This window comes from Stegostoma tigrinum, chromosome 4 (assembly GCF_030684315.1).
Source record: "Stegostoma tigrinum isolate sSteTig4 chromosome 4, sSteTig4.hap1, whole genome shotgun sequence".
NCBI classification, from domain to species: Eukaryota; Metazoa; Chordata; class Chondrichthyes; order Orectolobiformes; family Stegostomatidae; genus Stegostoma; species Stegostoma tigrinum.
The window spans coordinates 62,847,547-62,871,310 of record NC_081357.1 but is presented as its reverse complement, the minus strand read 5'-3'; the positions used below and the strand labels follow the sequence as shown (position 1 = coordinate 62,871,310).

The 23,764-nt window shown below is 39.4% G+C and overlaps 1 protein-coding gene across 4 annotated transcripts in view; it reads left to right on the top strand.

The window, feature by feature from the left end:
• Positions 1 to 23,764, top strand: part of man1a1 (mannosidase, alpha, class 1A, member 1) — a 422,282-nt gene that overhangs the window by 379,950 nt on the left and 18,568 nt on the right. For all 4 annotated transcript variants that reach the window (XM_048531606.2, XM_059645384.1, XM_059645383.1 and 1 more), the window contains 3 exons: positions 15,148 to 15,263; positions 17,242 to 17,461; positions 18,820 to 18,992. In XM_048531606.2, the coding sequence (XP_048387563.1) occupies positions 15,148 to 15,263; positions 17,242 to 17,461; positions 18,820 to 18,992 (509 nt within the window). The remainder of the gene's footprint in view (positions 1 to 15,147; positions 15,264 to 17,241; positions 17,462 to 18,819; positions 18,993 to 23,764) is intronic.

Sequence of the window (23,764 nt, the reverse complement as noted above, 5' to 3'; positions counted from 1 at the left end):
TATTAAAACCGGATAAATTTCCACATCCCTGATGTGTTGCTGTGTCTGTATTTGAACCTCCAGCTCATAAACTCTGACCCAAAGCTGCTCAAGTTGCAAAGCCTAGCCATAGACTGATCTCTCTAATTACACTAGCATCCAGGAGCACATGCATCATACAATTACAACACATCTCTTGCTCTGCAATTTTTATTGTGACTTGCCTGAATGAAGTGATTAATTATTATATAAATTAGTATCCCCTCTCACACCTCTTAGTGTACTGTCTTAAATATTAGAATCCAAACAACTGATACAATGAGGAATACAATCAAGTTTCCTACTTTCCATTTTTCTCAATTTCAGCTCTTCATAGTTCCAATAACCACATAACAAGCATCCAATCAATTCACAACTTTCCTCCAACGTCACTGTCCAATTTTGTCTCTCAAATACCGCACCCTGCCCTCCCAACACCGAGCTACCAGTTCCACAAATCCATTATTCTCTCAGTCAGTCATCTTACAGCTTTCCTGTGATGTTACAATATCTTTCAAAACACCTATCTCGGAGTCCGTTCACAGCGGTGTTGGTTGAGTGACCATCAGCCAATTGTTGTGGAGACTACTTTACCACCTTTGCTAAATCAGACAGACCTCCAACAGATCTAACAAGTCAAAAATCAGCATCCAAGAGGCAATTTAGGCCATCCGAAGCAGTAAAATTAGATTCAACCATAGTCCATAAATTCATGGTCTGGCGCAGTCTACCATTTCCATCAAGCCAGCAGTGGTTCAATGAAAAGTGCAAGAGTGCTGGCCTAATACAGCACCAGATATATCTGAAAAAGAGGTGTCAACCTGGCGAAGCTACAATACAGCTATAGAGGGAGCAAGCAATCCTACAACCAATAGATCTGCAGTCCTGCCACATCTTGCTATGAATGGGGCAATTGAACAACTAACAGGAGAAAGACGCTCCACAAATAATCTTATTCTGAACAATGTGGGAGCTCTTCTCACCATTGCAAATGACGAAGCTGAAGCATGTGCAACCATCTTCACTCAGAAGTGATAAATGGATGAGCCATCTCAATCCCCCCTTCAGGTCCCTAGCATCACAGATACTAGTCTTCAACCAATTTGATTTATTCCACATGATATCAAGAAACTGGTGAAGGCACTGGATACTGGAAAGGTTATGGAAAAAACAACATTCTGGCAGTAATAATGAAGACACATGCTACAGAATTAGCCTGGCCCCTAACCAATCTGTTTCTGTATGGCTAAAACGCTGGTAACGACTTTGATAATGTCGAAAATTAGCCAGGTATATCTCGAATACAAAAAAAGGACAACTCCAAGTTGCCCAATTACTGTTATATCAGTCTACTCTCGATGCTCAGCAAAGTGAAGGAAGGTGTTATTGTCAGTGCTCTCAAACAGCATTTGTTCAGCAATAACCTGCTCGCTTATGTTCAGTTTCGGTTCTGCCAGTGTCACTCAGCTCCTTAACACATTACAGCCTTGGTTCAAATGTGGACAAAAGAGCTGAATTTCAGAAGTGAGGTGAGAGTGACTGCTCTTGACATCAGGGCAATATTTCCTCAATTGTAGTATCAAGGAGCCTGAACAAAGCTGGAATCAATGGGAATTGGAGGTGGGAGGGGGAAATGTATGCCAGTTAGTCATACTTGAAACAAAGGGAGATATTTATTGTTGTTCAAAGTCCATCATCTCAGTCACAGGACATCACTGAAGGAGTTCTTTTGGATGGCATCTAACCAACTTTATCTGCTTTGTCAATGACCTTCCTTCCATCTTTTGGTTAAAAGCGTTCATCATATACAACTTGGATACCAAAGTAGTCTGTGTCCAAATGCAACAAGACATGGATGACATCTGGCTTGGGCTAATAAGTGCCAAATAATATTTGTATCACACAAATGCCAGGCAGTAATCACCTTAAATAAGAGACAGTCTAACCATTTTCCCTTCATATTCAACAACACCACCATTACTGAATTCCCCACTGTCAGTATCCAGGAGGGTTACCATTGAGCAGAAACTGAACTCATCCCACACATAAATTGTGTAGCTGCAAAAACAAAAATTACGGACTTGGAATTCAGCAGTGAGTAACTCACCTTTTAAAACCCCAATGTCTGCCAAAGTCTGACAAATCAAGACTGTGATGGAGTCCCTTCACTTGCCTGGATTGGTGCAGCTCCAACAATACAGAAGCCTGACACTATGTAAGACATAGCAGCCCATTTATTTAGCACCACATCTACTAGCTTCACTCCTCCCACCACTGACACTGGCAGAAGTGTGTTCCATTTGCAAGATGGCCATTTGCAACCTTCCAAGCCTGAACATTCTACCAGAAGACAGATACATGGAAATGTCACCATCTGCACTTTCCTCTCAAAGCCACACTCCATCCTGATTTACTGTCCTATCACTGTCACTGTGTCAAAATTCTGGAACTCTGTCCATAATAGGACTACTATATATCTGTAGGGATTGCAGTGGTTCAAAAAGACAGCTCACCACCAGCTTCAGCAGAGCAGTTAGGGATGTCCAGTAAATGTTGGCCTGACAAGTGATGCCCATACCATTTAAATGAATGGAAAAAGAAGTATAACTTTGTTTAACCAAGCATTTAGAGCATTACTTTACCTCGTTGCTGCCTGTGAATTGATGCCTACCAGTAGGCGTTTCACCAGCCCACTGGCCATCACTCTCCTCAGTTTTTCCATGGTCACCTGTGCCCTGAGTTGTAATCTAGTATTGCTCACAGAACAAAAAAAATGACATTCAAGCAGTTTTTAAAGATTGCATTCACCTGATTGTTTGAGGAAGAGCAAACAACCACGAGCTCCACACAAGAACAGCAAAATGACAAGCAGTGAAGCAGATACAGATGGAGATCCCATCCATACATATCCAACCCAGGAGTGATGATATCTCGGGGACTTTGCAATCAATGAATAACTTCTGGTGTACAATTGCTGTTAACTTTTTGTGAACTTCAAGGCAGTCAGTTGCATGCAGATGGGTCCCACAAACAGTGAATGAGATGAATAATCAGCTAGGTTTTGGTTTAGTTTTGAATACGTTGATGAGCAGGGGATATTGTTCAGTGTGACACACGACCTCCCTATTCACTGACGGGTTTATTTGATATACGTTGGATAGTGTCTCATTCAAAAGATTGCACTTGCAACAGTGTAGAGAAAAATAGCAGACATACTCCAGTGATCACACAAAGAATGATAATGCTCAGGAATTATTAGCAGGCAATGATCTCATCAAGAGCTTCAGCTAATAGCCCTAAATCACTGTGGGTCCTGAGGTTATCTAAACCCATTATTCAGATTTGTATATATCTGTTACGCTGCATACAATTTTGCTCGACAATTTTTTCTCCAATGTTTTTGCTTTTTGATTGTTGAAAGGATTCAATGCTAAGATTCTTGTGACCGTGCATTACTAATCTCAGAAAATGAATGTTGAGTGAAAAATTACTTTGAAATCCTGCCTTTCTGTAGGTATTGCAAAATGAAATGCCAGTATTGATTTTGGCATATCTCAGTCATTTCTAGTCTGTTTTGAGATTGAATAACATTCAAAATCAATAAAATGATTCCACAGTGGTGATTTGAGTGCAATAATGGAAGCAGGTGTCTGTGTCCTTTATCTGAAAACTTACACCGTGCTGCACTTTCACCTCGAATAATCTTCGTTTCTTCTTGTATCTCCATTTGAACATGTCCCAGCATCTGTCATTTTGCTATTCTTGTGCAGTGCTTTTTGTGGTAGTTTGCTTTCCCTGGTGCAATGACCCTGCAACATTCTCCACTATCTAAGTCTAACCATTGCAGAGTTGAAGAAGGTCACTATACTAAAAAAAAATAAAAAATACTACTCATAGAAGAACAGTTGACCAAGGCAGGAATCTCCTTCCTTGCACATACTTGCAGAGAAAAAAATATTGATTAACCCAGTGGAAACAGAAATTGGATACGTTTCACAAAACAGAAACAGATGCATCATGTGGAGAGGATGGAGTAATTTTTAAGATTATATTCCCTACAGTGTGGAAACAGGCCCTTCGGCCCAACAAGTCCAAACCGCCCCTTGGAGCATCCCACCCAGAACCATCCCCCTATAACCCACACACCCCTGAACACTACGGGCAATTTAACATGGCCAGTCCACCTAGCCTGCACATCTTTAGACTGTGGGTCGAAACTGGAGCACCCAGAGGAAACCCGCACAGACACAGGGAGAACGTGCAAACTCTGCCGAGGCTAGAATTGAACCCAGGTCCCTGGCACTGTGAGGCCGCAGTGCTAACCGCTGACCCACCATGCCGATGAATAGATAAAACCAAAGCTCTGCATTTCTGTCACATCCAGTTGTGAATGAACAAAGAACAAAGAAAATTACAGCACAGGAACAGGCCCTTCAGCCCTCCAAGCCTGCGCCGATCGAGATCCTCTGTCTAAACCTGTCATCTGTTTTCTAAGGTTCTGTATCCTTTTGCTCCCTGCCCATCCATGTTCCTTTCCAGGTACATCCTAAAAGACACGATCATGTCTGCGCCTACCACCTTGCTGGCAACGTGTTCCAGGCGCCCACTACCCCCTGCGTAAGGAACTTTCCACGTGTATCTCCCCTAAACTTTCCTCCTTGCACTTTGAACTCATGACCCCTAGTAATTGAGTCCCCAACTCTGGGGGAAAAAGTTTCTTGCTATCCACCTTGTCTATACCCCTCATGATTTTGGTAGTGGACAGTCAAAGAATTAGAGCAGGACAGTTCATAAATGTTCCCTATCCTTAATGATGAGAGACCCTGTTCATCAGTGTAAAAGGCAAGTATTTGTATCCATCTCAAGCTCAAAGCGATGAGTAAATTGTGGCCTTCTGAGTATCCAGCATTGCAGCTGCCAATCTTCAAGCATTCAATACATTTCCAACCACTGAAAGCACTGAGAACTACAAAGTGTATGGCCCTGATGACATTACAGAAATAGCATTGTGACATAGAACTAACAGCAGCTTTAGCCAACCTCTTCCATTACAGCTACAACAATGGCATCTACCCAGCAACGTAGAAAATTGGCCAGAAACATCCTGCTGACACAAAGCTGGACAAATTGTTCCTCACCAATTACTGTCACATCAGTGTCTTCACAATGATCAGTGATGGCAGCTATCATCAGCAGTGCCAATGAACCAAACTTATACAGTAATATTCTAATCACTGATACTCAGTTTGAGTTTGACCAAGGTCTGTTGGCTCCTGATTTCTTTACAACCTTGTTCATATGTGGACAAAATAATTAAACTCAAGACCCGAGATGAGACTGACTGCCCTTGACATCAAAGCAGCATTTGACCAGGAGTAGTATGATGGAGCTGTCAAAAAATTTAGTCATTGGGAATCGGGGGTGAGGAGGTGGGGAAACAAAAGCTGTCTGTTATTCTGAGTGATGATTAGCAAAGAAAACAAGATTATTGGAATTTTTATAGGCTGCTCAATTCAGCCCCAGGATATTGCTGCAGGAGTTCATCGTGGTAGATATTTTCTAATCAGCCTGGGTCTCCTGGTTCAGAAATAGAGACAATGCTACAGTGTCACAAGAGCACTTTCATCAGGGTAGATTTTCTTCTAGGTAACTTGTTTAGACATGTGTGACACATCTCTGGAGCAGGTGGGACTTGAAGCCAGGACTTCTGGCTCAGAGGTAGGGACACTACCACTGTACCACAAGACCCACCTCCCTTTCATCAGGGTAGTGCCCCGGGTGTCTTCAGTTTGTTTCCTTTGTGATCCTTCTACCATCAGTAAGTCAGAAGGAGAGATGATCACTGATGATTGTGAATATTTTGCAATGTTCAGCACCCTTTCCAAATTGGATACTGAAGCAGGCCCTACCAATATGCAGCAATATGTGGACAATGTTCACACTTGATCAGATACATGGCAAGTAACATTTCCGCTATGTAAGTGCCTGGTAATGACTCTCCAGCAAGAACAAATCTATTTATCTCTCTTCAAAATTCAGTAGCATTACCATAATTGATTCCCTCATCAATATCCTGGTGGGAGTTATTACTTTTGACCAGAAACTGAACTGTACTAGCCATATAAATACTGTAGTCAGCAAAGCTCATGAATTCTGCAGTGGATAATTCTTACCTAACTCTCTAAAGCCAGTCCATCATATATAAGGCATCAGACGGACTTGTGATGGAAATTTTGCCACTTGCCTGAACGAATTCAGCTCTGACACTCAAAGATGATATTATCCAGGTTACACCCAGCCTCTTCGGTTTACACAGCATCCATCAACTGAAACATTCACTACTGTCCATCACTGATGCACAGTGGTGCCAGTGTACAAACGTTTGCTGCAGAAACTCACCAAGATTCTTCTCACAATACCATCTAAGCCCATGATATCTACCACCTAGAAGATCAAGGGCTATCCACCTTGTCTATACCCCTCATGATTTTGGTAGTGGACAGTCAAAGAATTAGAGCAGGACAGTCCATAAATGTTCCCTATCCTTAATGATTAGAGACCCTGTTCCTCAGTGCAAAAGGCAAGTATTTGTATCCATCTCAAGCTCAAAGCGATGAGTAGATGGTGGCCTTCTGAGTATCCAGCCACAAGATCCCCTCCAAGTCTCGCACCCTAACTTGAAACTATATCACTGGCTCTTCATTTACACTGTTGAAACAGTTGGACCTTCCTCACTGACAGCACTATGGGTGTATCTGCACCATGTAGATAGGAGTGCTATCGACAAGCCACCTCACCAATAACAATTAGTAATGAACAACTCCCACATTCCATTAAAGAATAAAAACAACGAATTCCCTCCCAACTCCATATTATCTTGTCTGCAATTCTGTTCTTCTTCCTGTTTATCTCACTTCTATTGAATTACTAATGCTACTTTGCTTGACTACTGCTTGCTGTGCCAACTTCTACATTGCCTCCATTCTAAATCAGCTGTTTTTTTTTTCATTTTTTGTTGATTTTGTTGATATGTTATATTTATATCCTCTGGAGTTGGCTTCCTTCATGAGTGGAAATATTTTCTGCACTTTTTAAATGGAAGGAAAAGTCAGAGAGGCTTTTTTTAACTCATTTTGTGGGATGTGGGCATCGCTGGCTGGCCAGCGTTTATTGCCTGTCCCTATTTGCCCTTGAGAAGATGTTAGTGAGCTGCCTTCTTGAACCGCTGCAGCTTTCCTGCTGTGCGTTGGCCCACAATGCCATGAGGGAGGGTATTCCAGGATTTTGACCCAGCAACAGTGGATGAACGCTGATGCATTTCTAAATCAGGATGATGAGTGGCTTGGAGTGGAACGTGGAGGCGATGGTGTTTCCATATATCCTTGTCCTTTGAGATGGAAGTGGTCATGGGTTTGGAAGATACTGTCTGAGGATCTTTGATGAATTTCTCCAGTGCGTCCTATGGATAGTACACACTGCTGCTACTGCATGTCAGTGATGGAGGGAATGGATGCTTTGTCCTGGATTGTGTCAAGCTTCTTGAGTGTTGTTGGAGCTGCACATATCCAGGCAAGTGAGGAGTATTCCATCACTCTCTTGATTTATGCCTTGACAGACTTTCAGGAGTCAAGAAGTGAATTAGTCTCTGCAGTATTCCTAGCCTCTTACCTGCTCTTGTAGCCACTGTATTTATGTGGGGAGTCCAATGATAACTCGCAGAATGTTAATAGTGGGGGATTAGGATGAAAACAAAGTTATTTTGAGCTTTAAAAAACTCAAGACGAACATTCAACCATGGTTTATGCAAAGCAATTTGGTTTCACTCTCAAAGCTAAAGTTTTATACGGCAAGTCTACAGTTTGAATTGACTCTGAAGCAAAGTTAAATGGGACTCCACTCCAAGTGGTGTTAATCTACTGGGTGCAGACTGCTTCATAGCGCAAGATTTAATCTAGCATGTATCTTCTTCGCTAGTGATGTATAACATTCAGGAACGGATTAGAAGGATTGATGAATGAATAGCACTGGGAAGCATGGTGAGTAAATGGTCTGTTTCTATTTTGGAATTTTTGTTTATTTCTAAGTATTGGTCCGGTTGAGTGACTACACCTAAAACTCACTGGCTCAGGGATATGAATTTGTTAATGTGAGCTTGTCAGGCTTTTGAAAGACTTGAACCGAGTTTTATTTCCTGTAGACCTGTGTGTGTTTTTTGTGATCGACCATTGTGAATTTTGGTGATCTGGCTATCACTATTCAAATAGCATTTGTTCTTTGTTTCCGGTGGAAGCGTGTTTAGTTTTCTGTTTGGCTTAGAATGTCAGTCTTTGGATGGTATTTTCTGTTGGCAGGCCGCAACATGTATGTGTTTCAGAACTTTGTGGTTTTTCATTTAATCTGATATGTAATTACATGGAAATTACTTGATTAGCATTTCAAGACCGTTTTGGCATTAAGTATCATAACCATTTTGATACATCTAATATTTCATCCATGGAATCCATAACACAAACGAGAATGCTTATTTAAATGGATTCTTTTTCCCCTTCCCCTTACTACTGAAAAAATTTGAATTAATTTTGACTGCTTTGCAAAAAACAGTATGCATTTGAAATCATTCCTTCTTGAACTATCAATTTTTATCTCACATTGTTGAACTCTAATTTAGTAAAGAATTTCTGGCACATCGCCAATTTTTGTGTGAATTCATTTAACCTGACTAATCTGACAGTAGAATGACAGTGAATTGCTGCAGAAATGTGCCTGTAGAATTTTGTCTGCTGCAATAATGCATATAATAACACAGGATATTATTGATGAGTGTCCTTGAAGATTAATGTGCAGTTACTTGTTACAATCGCAAATGTCAAAAGGTTTCCATGGTAATCTTGGAAACTTAAAAGATCCAGCTTCATCTATGCTTTCATTTGTTAAAAGTCTATTTTCTTTTAGAATGTATGACTCAAGATTGCCACCTACACTTGGAAACTGGTAACTTGTTTAGCAACAAATACGACTCAGTGATTTTGCAATTGATACTTAGTCTAATTTTTCTTCATTGTGTGCAATCTTTTGCATGGTGCGGTAAGATTGCTGTGTAGCTGCACCTGTGTAAATGTTAAAAGGAACATTGATCGTGCCAGTCCCTGTATGGTACATTCCAGATTGGTGCTCTTTCAAGAATACGATCCCTTTTCTAATTTTCTCCAGCATTATAAACCATTAATCATGCTTAGTTGATATTCTTACTCTCAAATATTGTACAGTTGTATTTGAGATCACATCTTTAGCCTAGTCTTCAGTTGAATTATAGTAGAAGGATTGGGTAATGAAATAGATTACCTCTTTCAGAACGTTTAATCTGGGCCAAATATGAGGGTCATTATTAGCATCTACTAAAGTTACATTTCATTTGTTCCTTTTCTGTGCTTAGTGGTGAAAGGTGAAACTAAGAACCAATTATATTATGCACTTGTAATGATATGAATGAAGTTTGTGCATAATGGTTCATTTGCTGCCAATTGTCTTTTTATATATTTTCCATTATGGTAACTAAATTCAAGCATTTACTACTGTAGTTTTGGCTTTTAATTTCCAATTAACTTGTGAAAAAAATCACATTGTTGTAACAGAATATTGACCCAAATCTTCCTATTGAGATGCAAATTGGGAGTTGCATCTCAGGACCTTTTAAGAATTCCTGACACACAAACACTCGCTGTAATTGCCTCAGATGCTTAAACTCCTGATGAGATGATCTACTGTACCTTGGAAAGTGCTTGGAAATCTCTGATGCAGAGTGCTGGATGCAGAGTTAAGCCAGATGTGCGGGATTTAGCTGGATGCTTACCCTGAAATGTTACAATAATATCCGGTCTAATCCCGTGATCCGTCAAGTTGATCTAAATAATCAGCCTATTTAATAATCTAATCACCTACCTTAGCTGACCCAACTACATCCCTCTGATTAACCAACTATGCCCCCAAATATTTAACTAGCCACGTTCTCAGCAAACCATATCCAACCACCAAAATAAAAGCAAAGCACTCGGAGTTACAGACCTGAAATTTAAAAAGATGAAGTGCTAGAGAAGCTCTGGCAGCATCTGTGGGAGAGAAACAGACTTGACATTTCCAGTTAAAGATGCCTCTTTGAAATGAAGTTTGGAAAAAACCATATTGGGCTTTCAAATTAAACAGTAACTCTGTTTCTGCATCCACGGATGTTGCCATCCCCGCTGAGATTCACCAGCCTTTATGGTTTTATACCCAACCATACCTCTAGGTCCCATGAGACTTACCCCAAGTTTACTTGACTACCCACTTACTCACTCTTGCAATTACATACACATTGAAAGACCTGGTTGTTTAAAAATATATCTGAATATATATTTATGTAAAGGAGTTGTATCCATCTTTCTTCTACCTAATTCTTTCCTCTGGGAATTACTATGCTCATGCTTTACCTCGGATCAGAAGCTTTGACTGAAAAGCTGTAAAAGGGTTGAGTCACAGAAATCTTTACAGTGGCCTCAGTGCATTACTGTCAGCATGATATAGACCTTTGTTTACTTTAAATTCTAATTTTGTCGACATTCTGATACAGTGCTGAATGGGTCTTGACCTTTGCCCTAACCAACAGGTGCAAGTCTATTCCTGCCTTGTTGAATAAAGGCAAAGTCTGCAGGCCAGGTAAGTAACTTTGACTGCAGAATCATAATACAGGAAGCCATTCAAATAGAAGGAGAGAAAAAAACAACGTGGGAGTACCAGGAGAATGTGTAGTTGAGGGAGGTATCAGGGCGCAAAATGTTTTTCGCTGGTGGAGACCATCAGTTCTGAGGAAGGGGCACCGGACCTGAAATGTTAACTCTGATTTTTCTTCACAGATGCTGCCATACCTGCTGAGCTTTTCCAGCAACTTCTGTTTTTAAACTTGTTGGAGTTCGGAAGAATGATTGGTGATTTGATAAGCCATATAAGATCTTGAGCAGTCTTGACACACTAGGTTGGAGAGGATGTTTCCTCTTTGGAGAGATCTAGAACTTAGGTGACTGTTGATTTTTTTTTAAAAGTGACACTGTAAAACAGGGACAAGGATAAAGCTTTTCTGAGAGTCATGAGTCTTTGAAAATATCTACTTGAAAACAGTAAAGTACTTGAATATTTCTACAGCAGAAATACCTGTTAGTGGGTCAAAGGTTACCAGGGATTAAGTGTGAATGCTAATTTGAGGTTACATTTAGATCTGCTGTGACCTTATTGAATGACGGAATAGGCTCAAAAGGCCAAATGGCCTACTCCTGCTCCTAATTCAAATGTTTATATGTTTTTTGCAAAATAACAAGCCAAGACTTCGGCACATGAAAAGCCACCACAATAAACCCACCTTATGTAGACTGATGAGGTTGCAGCTAATGCATTTCCATCACATATGCATAAAGCTAGAATATTTTAATCAGACAGTTATGACCCTTCTTAGACTGACATCCCTGTTGTCAGTCTCAGATTTAAGCTGAACAATTGATGCAGCATTCATTGCAATCACACTCACTACAATTTTCTCATTAAATCATAGAATCACTACAGTGCAGAAAGAGGCCATTCAGCCTATTGAGTTAGTACCAAATCTCTGAAGAGCATCTCCCCTACCCCATCTCCATAAACCCACATGGGATGTTTACCTGGGCTAAGCCTTGCACACTGCTTGCACATTTCTGGACGTTGCAGGGCAATTTGTTTTAGCATGACTAGGAGTCTTCCTGAGCACATGCAAACATAATTTAAACTAGAGATACTACATTTGTTTGCAAATAATTTGTTACCTCAGTGATTTCAAGTTTTCCTAGGACTTAGTTAGCTGATTGACAGGTTTGAAACTATTCTGTCTTTGCAGCCTGACTTCCTCACTGTTTTACAGTCTCTCTGCTGCTACTCTTGTACACTCCCTCTCTCCCACTACCATTGCAGCCTCCTTGTCTTTTCCAACCAAGAGGGTAAATCAGTTTGGATGGATCTAAGAAGGAATAAAGGGCAGAAAAAGTGAAAATAGTTTTAGACTCCTTTAATTAGACAGAACATAAATTAAAATCTTAAATATATATGTGTATATAGAATTTTTACCTTGGACTGGAGAAATTAATTTGCAGGTCTATCTAGTGGTCAAGTTCATGAAATACATACAAGACAATTTTATGCAACAGATTACTGGGGAAATAATTTGAGAATGGACTGTTTTAGATTTTGCAGTTTGCAATGATGCAGAGTTAATTAATGATTTTATGGTGCCTCTGGGGAGCATGATCATAATATATTGAAGTTTGTCATAAAGTTAGAAAGTGATTTAGCCCAGAAACAAACTAGGGTCTGAAGTCTGAAGAATGGAAACCGTGTAGGTTTGACATGAGTTAATTCAGGTGAGTTCAGCTTGATAAAAATTTGGATGGTTGATAAGAAATGGCAAGGTGATAAATGGCCTAAATATTGATGCGAACAAAATTAAAGATGGTGTTAGATTAAAAGGAGAAAGACTTAGCATGTTGTTGTTTAGAGTGTAAACCTGAGGATCCAAAGGATTTTTAAGATTTTAAAATTCAACAATTTCAGCAAAACCTTTCATGAAAATGCATGTGGAAAAAGTAGCACATGCATTTTCGTGTGATATAAAGGATAATGGTTATAAACTTCAGTACATACATCAAATTGAAGAGACTTTCAAAGGTAAATGTGGAATTTTTACAGGCAGAGACAGGACCAACTATAATAATGAATAAAGAAATGGTAGTTGGATGATTGTTGTATTGAGGTCTGGGCACCATATTTTATAAAGGATGTGAAGACGTTGAAGAGGGTGCAGAAATGATTTATGAGAATTGATTCGAGGCTGAGACCAGAATGTGAAACAGGGAGAGACTTTGCTTTTGATAAGAGAAAATTCAAAGAAGATTTAATAAAGTTGTTCAATGTCAAGGGGTTTGGATGAAGAAGATAGGGAAAAAGATGTTCCTTACAACAGAAGGATGAAGAAACAGAGGACGTGGATTTGAGCTGATGTGTTTAAAATGAAAACACAGGTGATGTGAGGAAAATCCTTCTTAAGCAACTAGTGGTTTTGATCCACAGTGCACAACCTCCAGGTGTGGAAAGTGTATCCACTTGCAGCAGCCATAAAGCACGAGAGTAATTATCTAAAAAAAAGTGTAGAGCTGCAGGAAAAGGCTGGAGTGTGACGATAGCTAAGTAACTTTTTCAAAGCACCTGAAAGGAAACAACAAGCTGAGTGCCCTCCTTCTAAGATTTTAGGCGAATTAAATAATTAACATTTGCCAGAGGACAGATATTCCAGAAGTAACGGGAAAGCAAGAGTCCAATGAGAATGAGGAAGTTGAGAAATTCACCTGGATAAAGATTGTGAAATACAGCCTTACCCTGATGGCTACACTTAAAGATTTAAAAGAGGTAGTTATAGAGTTAGTGGATACATTGATTGTAATTTTGCAGAATTTCCTACACTTTAGAATGTTTGTTTAATTTAGAATAGAACAATGATGGATTTTGGTGAACATAAAGTGGAGTTCCCATATGCCTATCAGACCATACGGTTGCTCTCCCATTAGAGAGCAATGACTGGTGGTGGTTTAACCTGAGGGTAACTACACCTTGGGCAAGAGGAGAGGTTAAGGAGAGTCCTTCATGGTAATCTCAGCTAGCTGTCCAGCCAAATGAGCTAACCACCCCCACCCCAAAACACACTGCTGCTATTCAAGAAAATCAGAAATAAAGTCGGGAACTATCAACAGTCCAGTTTGTCTGATATCCATCTATTGGAAAATTATAGAATCAATCAGAAGGGATCTGGTAACTGGACACTTTGCCCATCATGTTATAAATTTTTGGGTCAATTTATGAAAGCGAAATTGTGTTTGAGAAATTTACTGTCATGTCCACTTGTAATCTGAGGACCAGCAATGCCTCGCAGCTGAGGATGACTCTGTTCCTCTCTCAGTGTGATTCTGTTGGTGGCTGTACAGTATGAAGTGGTTACCACAAGCTCTGTTACACTTTGGGCAGGTAGTGGTCATGGAAAGGGGTGGACGGGGCATTGGTATGCTCCTTTTGCTGTTTCCGCCTGGCTTCCATTTTCTCCCCGGACGACAAGTCCCAAAGTGCTCGACACCTTCCCAAATGTCCCTCTTCCACTCTGGACAGTCTTGGGCCGCTTTGACAGTGATGTGGAACATTTTAGCTAGAATGGAGGTGGCTGTGTAACTCTTGATGAACATTTAGCTTGAACTTGATTCTGTTTTGCCTATGTGGTCAGTACAATATGAATTCCTGTTTAAGAACAAAGATCAAGCAGTCCATGGAGTCTCCATGTTACCTTTAAAAATCCATGTGAAGTCTTTTATAATATTTGTCAGAAACAGGCTCAGCTGCCTATGTTCTGAAACAGTAAAATTGACCATACCAGTGTGCTCCGTAGATCTGTTCCCTGGAAGGCAGACTGAGATTGAAACCTCAAATGTTTTCCAGCTATATTTCCTACTCTGAATAACCACATCCTTTAGGTAGAAAATGCACAAAGATTGTGTCCAAGAACAGGCATGAACAGTAATCTTGCAAGAGAAAGGTACGACTTCTGTCAGTGCTGTTGTAATCTGCCGTATTAGATATTGCAGTGGAAATGTTTAGCTGTGGAAGGAGAGTGTATCACAGCTGCATCTGCATCTTGGGTACCATTTTTAATATGGTGTACTAGGTTAAGAAGGAGCATTTTTAAAAAATTGTTGAAAATATTAATCACCTTAATATTTCATCTTTACTGATGATAATATTGTTAGATTAGCTTTTATAAATACAACTAAGTTGTATTCTTCAATGACAAAGACAAATGGCTTTTTACTGTGGTGTGAATGGTTAACTAAATATTATATTATTTAAAGTAAAGTAAAACAAAAGTTTTAGATCTATGCTTGTATTTATGTCACATTCTAGTATAATCAATACATTATTTAATATACAAACTGTCAGTAATGTGCTATATTGGAATGAATGATTTTATAAGCTCATTATTTGCTTCATGTTGAGATATCTTCTGGAGCTTACTGGTTTATGTATCTGGTCTTTCAGATCACGTATCTGTCGGAGGGCTTGGAGACAGCTTTTATGAATATTTGCTCAAGGCATGGTTGATGTCAGACAAGACTGATGAAGAAGCCCGGAAAATGTATTATGATGCAGTTCAGGTAAACAGGGCATTTTAATCTTCCATCTATTCTCTTGGTAATACAAGTGAACATATGGTTCCATGAAAAAAAAGTGATGCAGAAAATGTGAAGTATTTAGTGCTTATATTTGACGAGTTATAAATTACAAATTAAACAGGTAATCATTTTGTCAGTTTGACAGTTAAATTGAACCGCTGTTTTTAAGAAAGAAACTTATATATTTTCTTTGCTTGCCTGTTACAGAATAATACAATAACCTGTCTCCAATATATCAAATGATATTGTATGGAACACTCACATATTAGGATAAACAAGTTGATAAATATTTCTATTCTAATTCATTCTATGATCAGGTTCTTGAGGATACTGTGTGGATCTCAGGGTGACCAGCATTGCTAAACAAGCAGAGCCATTGCATGACAATTTCTTGAAGCATCACAGTAGGACCTATGGGATTGTCACTTTGCATCTTTTCCAAAGTTCTACATTATTCTTAGATCATGTTTCTTACTCTGGAACCAGGAATGTTGTTCTAGCAAATGTTAAAAGCTTACAAGACGTCTTTGCATCTTAAAAATAGGCTTATTAATGTTTAGAGGATGTGAATGTCTCTGCATATTGAAAGTTTATTGTCTTAGCTTACCATTTAATTACAGTGTGTTTCCTTTATCATGAGAATTTAATTTAGGTCCAGTTTAAATGAATGCCATCTGACTGGAAGCAATCATATAGCTACCATTCACCCATTTGTAGCAGCAATATACATGTGGCCTGACTGCTTTCTAAATTATTAAAATAAAGTAACTACAAGTAATTTCACTTATGTTAGATGCACTCGTTACAAATAATAGATGGAAAATGAACTAGATTTCATGAGCTCCAGTGTTTTACATCCTTAGTAAAGTGTTCGCTGAGTAAATTATTTGTTTCATTTTACAGTATAATTGCATTGTAGAATCAGTATACCAATGATGAATTTGATGCTTTTGTAAAATTGAAAATCCAGTTTCCTAAATTACATTTTTAAGCATTCAATTTTGACTCAGTGGTAGCATGCTCAACTCTAGATATAAAATTGTGGTTTTAAGTGTCAATCCCAAGGTTTGATTACACAATCCAAAATGACACTTCAGTGTAGTACTGAGAGAATTCTCGTTTACGGGTGTTGCTGTATTTCTGGTGTGATGTAAAACTGGGACATCTGTCCTCACAGCTAGATAGGAAAAGTCACATTCAGAAAAGAGTAGAGAAGTTCACCTGATGACCTGGCTAATATTCATCCCTTGACAGTGCTAAATGAGATTATCTAACTATTAACCTTGTTGCCGTTTGTGGGACCATGCTGTGAGTTTTCCTACATTAAACATATCTCCGAAAGATCCCACTGGCTGTAAAGCACTTCAGCATGTTTTGGGGATGTGTGAAGTAATCTATAAATGGCCACATTTAATTGAACTAAAATAGAATGCCTGTTTTTTGCTTATTCAAAGACAACACACAGCAATTGTGTTCAAGTGTTCAAATGTTTTCCTTTAATGCTGAGTTTGAATGCAGGCAGGGACTTTGTGAACGAAAAATCATTATTTGAATTTGGAATATTGATAGTACATAAATGGTTGAAAACAGTCCAGTGACAAATGTTGCATTGCAGTAGTGTCAAACTGATCCTGGAAAAACATTGGAGAAAAAAGAAGACTGGTAAATGATTCTTATTTAAATCAAATTCCTGTCTAGATTATAAAGCTGAATGATTTTGGGAAATAAAGTTAATGATTCATATTTGGTGATCTGAGCATCTCTAACTGGTGATTTATGGAGAAAAAATAACTGGAAATTGAAGTGACTGTAGCTTTGAAAACTGTCAATCGTTGTAAGTCCTAGAGTGGAAGAACCATGTGGCTACTAGAAGTTTGCTTATGGCCAGATAGATTGCTTGTAATACAACATTTGTTTTTGACCCAGAACACATTTTAAGTGATATTTGTTACTGCCACAGGCAATTGAGACCCATTTGATTCGAAAATCCAACGGAGGCCTTAAATATATTGCTGAATGGAAAGGTGGATTACTGGAGCACAAGATGGGCCATCTGACATGTTTTGCAGGAGGAATGTTTGCACTAGGTGCAGATGGTGCACCTGAAGAAAGTAGCAGCCACCATATGGAACTGGCTGCTGAGATTGCACAGACTTGCCATGAGTCTTATGTCCGTTCAGGTACATCTTATCTGTTAATGTCTTTACTCTCAAGAGTTTTCTCCCATTCCCCATGAAGTTGATTCTTCACAGACTGTATTGCAAGTGTCCATTATTCACATATGATCCATTCCCCGGCTTAACAGTAGCTAATTCAACTGCAGGTAGCATTGCAGTTTTGTCGCCTATCATCTACATAGGCACACTTCCAGTAAGGGTCATCAAAATATGTGAAATATAGAACATGGAAACAGCCTGGTGTGCCTAATCCATTTATCATTGATGTTTAAGTTTCCTAATAACAAGCAGCAAGACCTTTAATTTCCTTTCCACCTTCCTATTGCAGGACATTGAAGCTATCAACAGCCAATATTTACACTGTTCCATTCTTCTTATGTATATTTTCTGAATGACACTCCAGTATTCTCCACCAGATGGTAACAAGGGTGTTGAACACAGCACTGTATGCTCACTTGCTGTGCTTTTACGAAGTGTAAAAACTTCAGGCAGATGGCAGAATTAAAGTAGATGCGGAAGTAGAACTTAGATTCTTGGGTGCATAATATTAGGAGGGCATTTGGGCCTGGATTCATAGGAAAAATAACCTTTTAAAATGCCAATAAAATAATATTAACTCAAAATTAATGTCAAGGAAATTATATAGTTCAATGAACTTGTCTAAGTTAGATGTATAAATGAGAGGGTGGAATCCTTCTCCTTATGCAATATAGAGTGCTGTAAAACAATCAACCATGTAGTTAAGGCTAATTACTGCTAAACAAGCAGTCTAATTTATTTGTAATGTCTTCACTATGATTTCAAAGAGACAGATCACTACTATCTCTCCATGACTGCTGCCAATTTCTTGTCTGACTCATGGTCCGTTGTCAACCTGTTTGTCTAACATTCATTCCTAGTTGAACTGCAATTTCTTACCATCAAAATTTAAGAAAACAGAAGCTATCTTCTTTGGCACCTCACCATTAACTCCTCCTATTTTATCAGCAGTTTTAAAACTGCAAACAAAATCATGATCACCAAAAAACTTCAACAGATTATTTCAGCATTCTGTTTATTAGTTCTCACTCCAGTCAGTTTAAAACAAAATTTCAGTATTTCAAGATTCTAAACTTCATAATTGAATAAATCATTTCTAATCACTGAAATTTGTGTTTTTCTATATTTGTACTCAAGCTTTTTTTTTCCTGTACTATATTAATAATTGAACCACATTTCAAAGGGGAACAATTTTGGAAGTTAGTTATTTAAAATTTTGAAAAGTAAAAATTTTGGAACAAAATTAATGTTATGTTTTAGTTGTAATATACATATTATTTGATATGTGGTTAATTTATATTTACCTACACTTAAATTTACAGCCACAAAATTAGGTCCTGAAGCATTCAGGTTTGATGGAGGTGTTGAAGCTATTGCAACAAGGCAAAATGAGAAATATTACATCCTGCGCCCTGAAGTCATTGAGACACACATGTACATGTGGAGGCTAACCCACGATCCTAAGTACAGGCAGTGGGGTTGGGAAGCTGTACAGGTATGTGTTTTTCTCTCTAGCTTTAGTAAAATAGTGTATACTTGACACATGTACCTTTTCTGTTTGTAAAAGTTGTACTTCCATGATCCTGCATGGTAACCAATCTTAGAACACAGGTTTGCTTTTCATGATTTATTTGGCCCTTAGGCCTGATGAGAAGGAAGCTTTGGTGGCTAAACTGCAGAAACAGTTGTGCAGATTGCTGTATGGTTACATCACGGTCTGTAGATTGCAATGCAGGTGTTACTTAGTGCTGCCTGCTCAATTGAATGATCCCTGTTTACAACCAGTGCTAACCACGTTGTTCATTGTCTGGACACGTCAGAGCCTCTCTGTTTCACTGAAAGGGCAGTTGCTTTATGGCAGCGAGCATTCTAGTGCTTTTGAATGCTACACTTAGAAGCCTCGTGTTACACATTGAAAGAAGGACAGTTGCTCTTTATCTACAAGGATCCAAGAGGCCACCCAGGCACACAGTTAGAATTCTTTGGAAGCAGATAACACTGGATGTCAATGCCAGCTGTTAAGCCTGAGGACTGATTGCAACAATTAAAAAAAACACTTCAATGACCTATCACAAATGGTCAAGGTCCATGAATGCTGTATCCTATCATCAACTGTACTAGTAACGTCAGCCACTGCTTAAGTCACTGAGTACTCATCTACTGTCAATCTTTGACAATTGTGACTCGAACAATCATTCACATGCTTCAAATACACGCTTATGTACTGTTGTAAGCTTCACATGTCTTTCTCAGGTTGCACATATAGCTTGTTATTCACCATTAAGGTCACATCAATTAAACCAGTTATGCCACACTCACTGATACACTTTCATCTTTCTTGCACAATGAATTTTATGGTATCCACACAGACCATTAATATTTCAAGAGAAATTTGAGCATCTAGTAATGAACATAAAGAAATTTCACCTAACTATCGCATGGTTTAGACAAATAAATTTCATTGTGAAAGAAGCAAATAAAGAAAACAATAATAAATGGGCATGATCTTAGGTAAATGCTTAGATTTGACATCGAAATGAATGCAAAAGGCAATTAAAATTCTCCCATTTTGGCCTTTGAACGTTTCCCTCCCAGGTCTTTGACTACTTATCAGGTGCTTGAAAGTTCCTTTACTTCCTGGGACCAAAGCAAAGTCTCACAGCTCTCGGGAATTCACTTTAATTCTCCTCAGTGCTTCTGCTATCTTTTCTTCAGGCTCTTCCACTATCCTCCAACTGAACAACCCTTGCTGTTCCTTAAGGATCTTATGATTGTAGATGCTCAGCGCAAGTAGAGCTTCACTAGATTTATGCTTATTGACTTCACTTCAAAGATGGCCTTTGTGTCTGACAGCAGTTTTGTTACTGGTCTATAGCTGCTTTTCATGCTCTTAGCAGCTATTTCTTTCTGCGGCCTTAGAACTTGAAGCTTAGACCTACCAACTTGTGGACTCACAGCTCCAACCCCAAAGATCTTCTAGAAAAATCCCACCAAAACTCTTTCCAGAATTCCAATCCAGGTTCCACCTTTAATTAGAGATAGCAGGAACTGCAGATGCTGGAGAAACTGAGATAACAAGCTGTAGAGCTGGATGAAACACAATCGGGCAAGCAGCATCAGAGGAGCAGGAAGGCTTCTTCAGAAGAAGGGTCTAGGCCCAAAACGTCAGCCTTCCTGCTCCTGTGATGCTGCTTGGCCTGCTGTGTTCATCCAGCTCTACACCTTGTTATTCCACATTTAATTACTCATCTCTGTGGAAACAGTGGTTTGTTTAGATATCCAATAAAATTTTAGGTTCAATAACTTGCAACTTTCAAATCAAATGTTTTGATTCTGGAGTCCTCCTGAATAATTTAAATTTCTAATAAGCCAGTGCAGTTTTACTGACGGAATTTGCTGTCTGCTGTTCCCAATTAAGTGAAGGCACACGCCTTCTGAACTCTGACCACGTGCAGCACTTTGAACTGCCTTTATTTGACTGTTCTAGCAATTTCTAGAGACCCAGCATATTAAGTTCTTTTTGCTTACAACATCGATCTTCCCAAACCTAAATATTAACTCTAAACTATGAATATGAACCATGAACTATTTGAGTCTAACACAAAGTAGAGCACAGCTGGCTGCAGCAGGAGCTAACTGAAAGTCACAGATCGTGGCTGCCATGAAGGAGATGGTGCTCGTCATTTTGAGATGGCCTTGGGTGAGGCTCAATCATCAAAAGTGATATCTAATTCCCCTCCATCCCCCACCACATCCCATTTCACCCTCATCCCCCACACTTTTGATATACATACTACTGATGCTGTAAGGATGTGCCTCGTTTCCTCACCATCCTGCACAGTAATGTGAGACATGTGTCCATTTCCTCCTCAATACCCAATACTGCTGTCCAGTCAAACACAGAAGAAAGTGATGATGAAGGAGGTGCCATCATTTGATTTCATTTTTGCAACTGCTGACTTAGATACTGACACAATGGATAATTTATTGGATAGCAGAGAAACGGATTTTACACAAGGTGAGACTTTGAACATAGGTGACTGCAGCCAGGTCAATGATAGCACAGGTACCATCTTGGTGGAGGATAAGGGTACAACAGGTTCTGCTGGAGTGGCCTCATATAATCGAAGGGAGGCAAAGTTGTAGTGGTAATGTCACCATGTTAATAGCCCAGAGACCAGAGCCAATGCTCTGGGGACAAACATTTGATTTCAGTCATAGCATGGATTAGTCAAAGAATGAAAAACCCTATCATCTACCACGTAACTATTGTTTGTTATCATTAAAACTCGTCTGGTTCACTAAGATCTTTCGGGAAAGGACAGCAGATTTCTTTACTTAGTCGGACTGCATTGGACTCCAGATGCACAACAATATGATTGTCACTTAATTGTCCCTGTGGACCTCACCAGGCACTCAGTTTGAGGGGCAAGCGGGGATGGATGATAGATGCTGACCCAGCCAGTAACACCCACAACCCTCAAAGAAATAATAAAATAAATGAGCACTTTAAGGCAATCTATGAAAGAATTTGTGTGATGAAACACTAGTTGCATTAGGAAATCTGCTAGAGAAGTTTTGTTCAGCGCTATGAGGCATGGGCTTATGCGCAGATCTTGGAGTCCGTGCTTTTCAACATCGAGATGATGCTCACACCCTTGTGGGTGAAACTACGATGCAACATCTGGTGGTTCAGGTCTCGTTTTCCACATCTATGCTGCAGTAAGAGATGAGACGAGACTGTGATCTTTCAAGGTCATTTTCAATCGTACAAATTCAGATTGCTGCAAGGGGTTCAAGGCTGTCACACCAGTTCAACAATCATTCATCCCCCAACAGATGATTTGATTTGTTGACGCATCTACCACTCTGTCCTTCGCCGTCGGCACAGAGCTTTTTCCCTTTGCTATGATGGTGCCATCTGCAGCCAGGCCTTCTAACCTGAGATGCTCAAGGTTATTCTCCAGGGCCATCTGCAGTCTGTGCTATTGAAGTCTGTAATTGTCCACCAGCCATGCTGCAGCCAAAGAAATAAATAACAGTGGATAGGAGTAGGAAGATGGGAAAGGCACAAGGAAGATAGATGCTAGGGGACTTTACAAGTTATTTACTTTTTGAATGCAATGGACACAATTTCTTTGCTGAATTTGATTAGAAATGAGCATTTGTTTGTGCCTGTTAATTTTGCATCATGGCCAATGTGTAGGTCAGTAATGGAGGGAAGGTGAGATGTTTAGGGAAATACGGTTGTTTGGGTATCACAGTCGGATGAATTCTTCACTGATAGCCTGGCCAGAAACATGCTACCTGGGTTAATCCCATCTCCTCCTGCTTTTCTTCAGCTTGTAATGTAACCGTGAATAAACGCTGTACTTTCAAAATAGCATGGCTGTACAACATGCAGCAGATTACTACAAAGCACCTGATTTCTACAAGATCCTCCAGAACCATCCAGGTGGCAGAAATATTGTCACAGTCTGTTTTGGGGCAACATAGCTTTCTAAGCATGCTGCACAAGTCTGGCCATCATAGGGGTAAGCCATTTAACCTATTGAATCTGCTCCACCACTCAATGACATCATTGGTGATGTAATAACCCTCAACTCCAATTTCCTGCTTTTTCCCTATAACCCTTGATTCCTTTACTGATTAAAAATCTGTCTGTCTCAGCCATGAATATACTTAATGACCCAGCTTCTACAGCCCTCTATAATGAACAATTTCACAGATTCACGACCCTCAGAGAAGAAATTACTGCTTTTCTGTATCTTAAATATGCGATCCCTTACTGTGAGATGATGCCCTCTGGACCACTCTCCCTCAAGGGGAAACAACTTTTCCACATCTACCCTGTCAAGTGCCCTAAGAAGATAATGTGTTCCAGACGGGGAGCCTCTCATTGAATTTTAGAAGAATGAGTTCAGACTGAACCTACTAAACATCTCCTCATAAGACCATGGATCAACCGAGTGAAGTTATTCAGGACTGCTGCTAATGCCAGCATATCTTTCCTTTGATAAAGGAACGAAAAGAGTTCACAGTACTCCAGGAGTGATCTGACTAGTGCCTTATATGTTTTTTAGAAAGTCCTCCCTATGTTTATGCTCCATTTCCTTTGAAAAAAGGCCAAAATTCCATTTGGTTTCTCTGTTACCTGTTAAATCTATCTGCTAGCTTTTTATGATTTATGAATGAGGATTCCCAAATCACTCTATGCTGTAATTTTCTGCAGTCTTTCCCCATTTAAATAATATTCAGCTCCTCTAT